The sequence below is a fragment of the Poromitra crassiceps genome, assembly GCF_964638095.1.
Source record: "Poromitra crassiceps genome assembly, chromosome: 16".
Taxonomy (NCBI): domain Eukaryota; kingdom Metazoa; phylum Chordata; class Actinopteri; order Beryciformes; family Melamphaidae; genus Poromitra; species Poromitra crassiceps.
Window position 1 is genome coordinate 20,045,260 of NC_139645.1, and position 10,598 is coordinate 20,055,857.

General features: G+C 47.5%; 1 protein-coding gene across 1 annotated transcript in view; it reads right to left on the reverse strand.

Moving 5' to 3' along the window:
- Positions 1 to 9,430, reverse strand: part of rab8b (RAB8B, member RAS oncogene family) — a 29,606-nt gene extending 20,176 nt beyond the window's left edge. Inside the window, exon 1 of the mRNA XM_083653006.1 lies at positions 9,224 to 9,430. Coding sequence (XP_083509132.1) covers positions 9,224 to 9,347 — 124 coding nt within the window. The 5' untranslated portion in view covers positions 9,348 to 9,430. The remainder of the gene's footprint in view (positions 1 to 9,223) is intronic.
- Between the last annotated feature and the right edge of the window lie 1,168 nt (positions 9,431 to 10,598).

Genomic DNA, 10,598 nt, shown 5'->3' on the forward strand with positions numbered 1-10,598 from the left:
TCTCGCTCACACACCAGGAAGTGAAACCAGGCTGCTGCTGGTCGCTACGGAAACGCGCGGTCAGTGACCTCTCCTGACTCATCCTCCAACACACACACACACACACACACACACACACACACACACACACACACACACACACACACACACACACACACACAACTCAACTCAGTCAGTTTTAGTTCTCTCTCTCTCGTCTGCAGCTCCTCCACAGTCAGACTCAACAGTGTTGATATGACAGGCCGATAAAACCACCAATTATGTCCAAAGCCTCCAAGCTTGACTAGCTGCTGGATGCCATGTCCCCTGGCCAGAGATGCTCACAAGTCATTTTTTGAAAATCCAAGTCAAGTCTCAAGTCTTTGGTCACAAGTCCAAGTCAAGTCCCTATGGATGAGTGTTCTATCATCTGCTGCATGATATCTGGTCTGCTTAGAACACTGCAGCTAAAACTAAGGATTCAAAGGATGTACTGTATTATCCTCACTCCTTATCTATTAAAATACAGTAGCAGCAATGATTAGAGATGACATTAGTAGACATTTCCTTCATGTTAATGCACCAAAAATATCTAAATAAAGATTGTTCACAAGTCCCAAACCTTCAACTCTCAAGTCAAGTCTCAAGTCTTTGAGGACGAGTCTCAAGTCAAGTCTCAAGTCACTGTGTGTGTGTGTGACTTAAGGTGCGACTCAAGTCCAAGTCTCAAGTCCAAGTCCTCGTCTCTTTTCCCGGCACGAGCTGGGGTTAGCATCGTATTTATGTCTGCATCTGCCAGTGGGCCGTCACCATAAGAGCAGGCATCATAATGTGTTCATTATTATGTTGCAATGTTCCAATGTGTGTGTGTGTGTGTGTGTGTGTGTGTGTGTGTGTGTGTGTGTGCGTGCGCGCCGCGCGCGCGTGTGTGTGTGTGTGTGTGTGTGTGTGTGTGTGTGTGTGTGTGATCCAAAATGCCCCCCAGGTACCAAAGAGGAAATAAAGAAAACATTTGCAGAGAAACCTGTTGTAAATAAACATACAATGTTGTGCCTAACAAAAGCCAATATTAACCTGCAGTCAGTCACGCAATAATACATTCGTGCTTTTATTTTGAAGGTCAAATCGGCCAGCCAGTCGTTAAGTGTGTGTCGTTTTTCAGTCGTCGTATAAGAAAATATGCAGGAACCCTGTGGGTCCAGTCAGTGTTTTCATATTATGTAGATTTAAAAACATCTAGACGTGCACCTCTAAGTAGTAACACTGACTTCACATACTCAGGATGGAAAGGGTTATGGTGACATCATGATGAGAGGAATGAGAGGTTTCTCTCCTCCACACCTGTTTTCTATTCACTGTGTTGAGCTGTGAGCGAGCGGGCGAGAGACATTGAATGTCTTCCCACACACACACACACACACACACACACACACACACACAGACACACACACACACACACACACACACACACACACACACACACACAGACACACACAGACACACACACACACACACACACACACACACACACACACACACACACACACACACACACACACAGTGCGTCTTATGCATTTTTTAAATGCGTCATCTGAAAACACACACGAGCCAAACAGCTCTCAAAAGCCTTTTGACTGATGGGCAAAAACGCAGAAAATCAAACCTGTTCTGAAAACTTTAATAATGACGGACGATTGTTTCAGATTCAGTGAGTAAATAAACAACGGTGAGACGACACGAGGTCGTATTTTGTAAAACAATTCGTGACGAAAAATGCTGACTTGGTGTGCAAAAAGCCTTTTACCCTGACGTGAACAGGAAATACTGCACTGACTGAAAACACCAAATACCACACTCACACACGTGCACACACGTGCACACACACACACACGTGCACACACACACACACGTGCATGCACACACACGTGCACACACACGTGCACACGCACGCGCGCATGCACACACACGCATGCACGCACGCACACACACACACACACACACACACACACACACACACACACAGGCATTTGATTTCCATATAACTGACATACAATAACCTCTGTGCCACTTCCTGCTTCTGAATGTCCAGTACAACACACACACACACACACACACACACACACACACACACACACACACACACACACACACACACACACACACACACACACACACACACACACACACACACACACACAGCAGCAGGTCAGCTGATGTGCACGGGACGTGGGCAGCCTGGTGACAGTGCGGCCTCTGTCCGGACAGCAGTGGAGGATTGTGGGAGCTCATTTAATATGCAGCCATCAGCCAGTTCCCAGCAGGCCGCAGGGCGGGGGGCGGGGGGGGGGGGCGTTCATTTCATTCATATGCTATACTGTCTCCACTTCTGCCTTCAGGCTCACAGGGGAAACTCTGACTGTGCACAATTCTGCTTATTATGAGCCACAAATCTCTCCAGCGATGCCACTGGCAGCGCCCCCCCCCCCCCCCCATGTTAAAATGCCCGTCTTTACAACAGGATTAAACATGTTTACGGCCGGCTTCAAAAGACGCTTTTGCTTGTTACAGCGTGAATAAAGTTCACTCTGCAATAAAAGTCAGATTTGAAAAATATGGCAGAATAACCAGTTTAATTTCATACAATATTCACAAGCTAAAAAAATATATCATTCAATCACTCAAACATCACAAAGCATAGTGAAAACAGACGCAGCACGCTGTTTATCTGGTTGCCATGGTTACAGAAGCACCAAACAACACCGTCCCGCTGGATGGCTGTAACCTATTGTTCTGTGAAGCCCTTTGTTTAGAAAAGTGCTCAATAAATCAACTTTATTATGATTATGTCATATGTTGTCAGGGAGCTGTGACCTCTGAACTTTTTTTAGTTTATCTCGTGTCACATTTTATTATTTTGTCATCTCTTTTTTGAATCCCTGTGTGTTTTTACTTGTTAGTTGCTATTTACCTCATATATTACATTTTATTCCTATTTTACATTTTAATTTAAATATAATTATTTTTTAATTTCTTTTTTCTTTTCCTTTCATTCATCATGATAGTTTAGCATCATGCTTTAGGGTTTTATGCAAATCACAATTGCAAAATTGCTATACAAATGAAGTTATTGTTACTGTGGGTGATGTCAGAAGTTCACTCTCCCCCCACTGTAACAAGCAGGTTCTGGTTTTGAGAGACTTCTTTGACTGTTCATCAATCCACCAAACTGCATCCTCGCTGCTCACACACAGCTCAACAGATTTTACTTTAGAAACTTCACCTGTCTGTCTGTCTGTCTGTCTGTCTGTCTGTCTGTCTGTCTGTCTGTCTGTCTGTCTGTCTGTCTGTCTGTCTGTCTGTCTCTGGAAGGGAAACAGTCTGATTGTATGAATTGATTAGTTTAAAACAAACAGCAGCAGTATTGATAAGCTGCAGGGTAACAGTTCAGCTGCCAGCTCCTTCTGTTGGAATCCAGCATCACATGACCTGAACCCTCAACCCTGCAGTGTCTGCCTGGCAGGGAACTGAACCCTCAACCCTGCAGTGAGCTTATACTGAATGCAAAAATGATATACTTGATAAATAGCTTTTACAACTTGTATATTATTAAGTAATATCACACTCGAGGTCGTGCTGTTGTACTGTCATATTGTCACGGCTGTGATTCCGGCTGTGAGTTCTGAAGATAATAATCAGATCACATAATCATTTTTAATCATTTAATAATCATTTTTAAGATAATTTAGTAATCTGAGACAACAGATGATTTTTGTCTGTTATTCGTCTCCGCCAAACAAAAACCGTCCCCTCAGGATTCATTGCACGACCAAGTGTTGCCAAGTTGCTAATGATTGACTTGAAACTGATTTGTGACTCAACTGAAGTGAAGCAGTGTAACAGTGTGACTGAAGTGAAGCAGTGTAACAGTGTGACTGAAGTGAAGCGGTGTAACAGTGTGACTGAAGTGAAGCGGTGTAACAGTGTGACTGAAGTGAAGCAGTGTAACAGTGTGACTGAAGTGAAGCAGTGTAACAGTGTGACTGAAGTGAAGCGGTGTAACAGTGTGACTGAAGTGAAGCGGTGTAACAGTGTGACTGAAGTGAAGCGGTGTAACAGTGTGACTGAAGTGAAGCAGTGTAACAGTGTGACTGAAGTGAAGCGGTGTAACAGTGTGACTGAAGTGAAGCGGTGTAACAGTGTGACTGAAGTGAAGCAGTGTAACAGTGTGACTGAAGTGAAGCGGTGTAACAGTGTGACTGAAGTGAAGCGGTGTAACAGTGTGACTGAAGTGAAGCGGTGTAACAGTGTGACTGAAGTGAAGCGGTGTAACAGTGTGACTGAAGTGAAGCGGTGTAACAGTGTGACTGAAGTGAAGCGGTGTAACAGTGTGACTGAAGTGAAGCAGTGTAACAGTGTGACTGAAGTGAAGCGGTGTAACAGTGTGACTGAAGTGAAGCGGTGTAACAGTGTGACTGAAGTGAAGCGGTGTAACAGTGTGACTGAAGTGAAGCAGTGTAACAGTGTGACTGAAGTGAAGCAGTGTGACTGAAGTGAAGCAGTGTAACAGTGTGACTGAAGTGAAGCAGTGTAACAGTGTGACTGAAGTGAAGCAGTGTAACAGTGTGACTGAAGTGAAGCAGTGTAACAGTGTGACTGAAGTGAAGCAGTGTAACTGTGTGACTGAAGTGAAGCAGTGTAACAGTGTGACTGAAGTGAAGTGAAGCAGTGTAACAGTGTGACTGAAGTGAAGCAGTGTAACAGTGTGACTGAAGTGAAGCGGTGTAACAGTGTGACTGAAGTGAAGCGGTGTAACAGTGTGACTGAAGTGAAGCGGTGTAACAGTGTGACTGAAGTGAAGCAGTGTAACAGTGTGACTGAAGTGAAGCGGTGTAACAGTGTGACTGAAGTGAAGCGGTGTAACAGTGTGACTGAAGTGAAGCAGTGTAACAGTGTGACTGAAGTGAAGCGGTGTAACAGTGTGACTGAAGTGAAGCGGTGTAACAGTGTGACTGAAGTGAAGCGGTGTAACAGTGTGACTGAAGTGAAGCTGTGTAACAGTGTGACTGAAGTGAAGCGGTGTAACAGTGTGACTGAAGTGAAGCAGTGTAACAGTGTGACTGAAGTGAAGCGGTGTAACAGTGTGACTGAAGTGAAGCGGTGTAACAGTGTGACTGAAGTGAAGCGGTGTAACAGTGTGACTGAAGTGAAGCGGTGTAACAGTGTGACTGAAGTGAAGCGGTGTAACAGTGTGACTGAAGTGAAGCGGTGTAACAGTGTGACTGAAGTGAAGCGGTGTAACAGTGTGACTGAAGTGAAGCAGTGTAACAGTGTGACTGAAGTGAAGCAGTGTAACAGTGTGACTGAAGTGAAGCGGTGTAACAGTGTGGACCTGCAGAGAGACAAAGAAAGAGGGTTTCACTTCCTGTTTCCATCAGGAAGACTGAAGAGCGACACACACACACACACTGCCCACTCAGTGACGCACAGGAAACACACAGCCTGCTCCGTGTGTGTGTGTGTGTGTGTGTGTGTGTGTGTGTGTGCGTGTGTCTTTGTCAGAAAAGGCACAATCCAGAGAGGCTAAAGTGAAAGTGTGAATGTCTCTGTGACCAGGCTGGATGCTAGCCTGCTTGATCCTGATCACATGACCTCACATCAGTCTGGACGTCCAGGCGTCCACAGTGATTTCCTGAAATGACAACGTAACCGGCCAATCAGGGCCGCGCTGGCAAAACAGTAATGGCGTCTCTCCTGAAGCAACGAGCGGTAACGTTAACGTTAGTAGAGTAAACAGCCATAAGTGTAGTTATTACAGAAATAGACTCAAATATAGCCGCAAGCGGCGATGGGCGGGGTTCAAGCATTCCGTAAATTGCGCACCTAATAGTCCTTGAGGCAAATTTGTAGAGCACGTTCAGGTGAACATGTGGAAAAAAGTTTCTTGAAAATAGGAGAAATGGCGTAGGAGTTACAAATAGGTGTGAAGTTATGGCATATTTTGTGCTAGGCCACGCCCACTTTTAGGGTCTGCAGCACCCTCTTTTGCTCAATTTGCAAAATAGCATGTTAGAAATGCCATTCCAGATCAGGCTGAGAAGTTCGAAACCGATTATGCGAATGGACTTGATTTACAGCTATTACATGTTTACACCATAGACCCCGCCCAATTTCACCAATGATGACAAAACTACTGATCTTGACTAGGACATCCTCCCTGATATATCTGCCAAGTTTCGCGACCATTGGACAAACAGGTGCGGAGTTACAGCCTTTTTTGTGTTAGGCCACGCCCATTTCTGGCGTTTATGGCGCCCCCTTTTGGGCGAATTGCACGAAATTTGACACACATGGTCTGGGATGGTCTCCGAAGATCTCCAGCAAGTTTCGTGAAGATTCCTTAATCGGTCATGAAGTTATGACAATTTAGCTGAGGCCACGCCCTCTCACAACTTTAACGATCAATATCTCCGAAACTAAAGTAGATTTCAAAAATCCACAAATCACGATTGTAGAGCTTGCTCCATAGATGCTTCCTGGCGATTTTGGTGCAAATCGGTCCAACGGTCTAGGAGGAGATGCAAAAAATGTGTTTTCCAAACTTTTCCAAATATCTCAAAAAATTTCCAGACGGACATTGAGGGTCCTTATGGCAAACTTGTAGAGCAGGTTCACCTAAACATCTGGAAAAAAAAAGTTTGAAAATCGGACCAACGGCGTGGAAGTTATGGCCTTTAACGTAAAACCGTTGATTATAGCGCCACCTTCAGGCCGATTCGAAAAATCTTTCTTGAGCAGCTACCTGCCAATAATATCTGTCATTGGGCCAAATTTCAGGTCTCTACCATTTACCAACTCACGGGAATTTGCGTTGAGGCAGATGAACAACAAGAAGAAGAAGAATAATAATAAACCGGCACAAAAACAATAGGGTTTCAGCCCCTTCAGGGCTTGAACCCCTAATAACAACAATGAAACCAGAACAATACATTTTTGCCATGCTTCCGACTGGATTTGGATTTGAGTTTGCGATGCTGATTGGCTGAAGGAGTCGTCTGAAACTGCAACAGGATGTGAGGTCATCAGGATGGTTTGAACCAGGTTAGCTGGAGGCTCCACAGCAGACAGAACTGAGCAAGGATCAGATTATCTGTTCCTCATCCAGACAAACAGCCTCAGTGGCTCAGAACAGCACTGACCTCAGACCAGCCCTCACCTCACCTCCTCTGACCTCAGACCAGCCCTCACCTCACCTCCTCTGACCTCAGACCAGCCCTCACCTCACCTCCTCTGACCTCAGACCAGCCCTCACCTCACCTCCTCTGACCTCAGACCAGCCCTCACCTCCCTCTCTGCACCTCCTCGGACCTCAGACCAGCCCTCACCTCACCTCCTCCTGACCTCAGACCAGCCCTCACCTCACCTCCTCCTGACCTCAGACCAGCCCTCACCTCACCTCCTCCTGACCTCAGACCAGCCCTCACCTCACCTCCTCCTGACCTCAGACCAGCCCTCACCTCACCTCTCTGCACCTCCTCTGACCTCAGACCAGCCCTCACCTCACCTCTCTGCTCCTCCTCTGACCTCAGACCAGCCCTCACCTCACCTCTCTGCTCCTCCTCTGACCTCAGACCAGCCCTCACCTCACCTCTCTGCTCCTCCTCTGACCTCAGACCAGCCCTCACCTCACCTCTCTGCTCCTCCTCTGACCTCAGACCAGCCCTCACCTCACCTCTCTGCTCCTCCTCTGACCTCAGACCAGCCCTCGCCTCACCTCTCTGCTCCTCCTCTGACCTCAGACCAGCCCTCACCTCACCTCTCTGCTCCTCCTCTGACCTCAGACCAGCCCTCACCTCCCTCTCTGCACCTCCTCTGACCTCAGACCAGCCCTCACCTCACCTCTCTGCACCTCCTCTGACCTCAGACCAGCCCTCACCTCACCTCTCTGCTCCTCCTCTGACCTCAGACCTGCCCTCACCTCACCTCTCTGCTCCTCCTCTGACCTCAGACCAGCCCTCACCTCACCTCTCTGCTCCTCCTCTGACCTCAGACCAGCCCTCACCTCCCTCTCTGCACCTCCTCTGACCTCAGACCAGCCCTCACCTCCCTCTCTGCTCCTCCTCTGACCTCAGACCAGCCCTCACCTCACCTCTCTGCACCTCCTCTGACCTCAGACCAGCCCTCACCTCCCTCTCTGCACCTCCTCTGACCTCAGACCAGCCCTCACCTCACCTCTCTGCACCTCCTCTGACCTCAGACCAGCCCTCACCTCACCTCTCTGCTCCTCCTCTGACCTCAGACCAGCCCTCACCTCACCTCTCTGCTTCTCCTCTGACCTCAGACCAGCCCTCACCTCCCTCTCTGCACCTCCTCTGACCTCAGACCAGACCAGCCCTCACCTCACCTCTCTGCTCCTCCTCTGACCTCAGACCAGCCCTCACCTCCCTCACCTCCTCTGACCTCAGACCAGCCCTCACCTCCCTCTCTGCTCCTCCTCTGACCTCAGACCAGCCCTCACCTCACCTCCTCTGACCTCAGACCAGCCCTCACCTCCCTCTCTGCTCCTCCTCTGATGACGTTTTACTCGTAAATTATATTGATTTAGGTCGCCTACAAATTATGAAGTTAATATGGTTATTTCAAGAAAAATCAACGAGTGTCAGTCTGAATATAAGTTGATATATTCATCAATATTCACTGGCCACAGTGTTATTGAGCGTTAATAACAACTCCATATGATAATAGAGCTATTTAAAGAAAAAGAACGCCTAACTTATGTGTGCTTTTGTTCAGTGGCTGCAGGTCTCAAAAGGCCACCTGGCTGTCAGTTTCATCCACATACGGTACTCTCCCCCTCACCACACACACACACACACACACACACACACACACACACACACACACACACACACACACACACACACACACACACACACACACACACACACACACACACACACACACACACACACTCACACACACACACACTCCTCTCTCTCTCTCTCTCTCTCTCTCTCTCTCCCCCCTTCTCATGCTTTCAGTTTCGCTGTCACAGATAGACTGACCTAACAGAGTTGAAGGTGGGGTTGAAACAGATAGACTGACCTAATAGAGTTGAAGGTGGGGTTGAGACAGAGAGACTGACCTAACAGAGTTGAAGGTGGGGTTGAGACACTGACCTAATAGAGTTGAAGGTGGGGTTGAGAGACTGACCTAATAGAGTTGAAGGTGGGGTTGAGAGACTGACCTATAGTGGAGATGAAGGTGGTGTTGAAGGCGTCCTCGCTGAAGCGGAACAGCAGGCAGGTCTTGCCGACGCCGCTGTCGCCGATCAGCAGCAGCTTGAACAGGTAGTCATACGTCTTGGCCATGACGCTCCCGCTCCGTGCGTCCGTTACTACTGCCGCTCCCTCTGTCCGTCCGTTACCGCCCGGGAGCTGCCCTGGCTGGCCTCGGTCCGTTACTAGCCTACTCCCCGAGCCCTGACCCCGCACACAGAACCCCCGACCCGTTCACACACACACACACACACACTGGGTTAGCTGCTGTAACTAACTAACGGTCCCGACAGCAGGAAACACTCCCAGCTTCAGTAGCGTCAAGTTAGCCGGAATGAGCAACACGAGACTTCCGAGCGGGGTTTTTCAAAATAAGAGTGTCACCGGAGAGCATATTCGACGACGCTCCTGACCTGGGGTAATGGAGAGCCAAAGTGATCGCCTACTTCCTGCTTCAGCACTGTACCAGAGATTTTTTTATCCGCCATTTATTTTCCCATAGACATTTCGTAAAATGCTTATAAAAATAGTTTTACTGGTTCAAACCAAACGGTTCAGATATATTTCGAATCGGGAGAGACCGTAGAACATTTCACTCGGACCAAAACTTTAAAAATCAATATAGAAAAATATGTTCTTTAAATCTGCATTTTTGTTTACGTTTTGGTCAGAGAGAAATGTGGTCTCTCCTGTTTTTAAATATATCTGAACCGTTTGGTTTGACAAAGTAAAACTATTTTTATAAGCATTTTACGAAATGTCTATGGGAAAATAAACGGCGGATGGAACATCTCTGGTACAGTGCTGAAGCAGGAAGTGACGTTCACTTTGGCTCTCTATATCAGGCGACAAGGTCACCGGGGTTGAACATAAAAGCTGTAGTTCCTGCAATCATCTCAGTGGCCATTCCACTTGAGGCTGGCTCCAAAATGGAATCGTGCCGTGTTCACCCCCCCCGCCCCCTCCATGTTAAAATGCCCGACTTTAGCCTACAACAGGATGTTTACAGCCTGGACTTGAGAGTTCACGCGCTAAACCAGCTGAGGGGGAATGGTGCTCACATGGGGAAGTATATTTTGCAGTAAAGGCATAATTTGCTATACTTATAGCCAAAGGCATTCCAAAAAGAATTTGATATGGAGAACTTTTCAGCCGGAGGCAGAACTCGCCCTCTTCGGCTGCTCGGAGACCTCTCTTGGCCTCCCCACAGCTGTGCAACAGTCTCTGTCTGACACTGGGGACCATCGACATACTGCTGGGGACATTCTGAAAGAATGGAAGTCCCCCTCTTCACCTTATTTCCAACTGTGGTTGATGGACATGCTCTCTGTTATAAGGATGGAG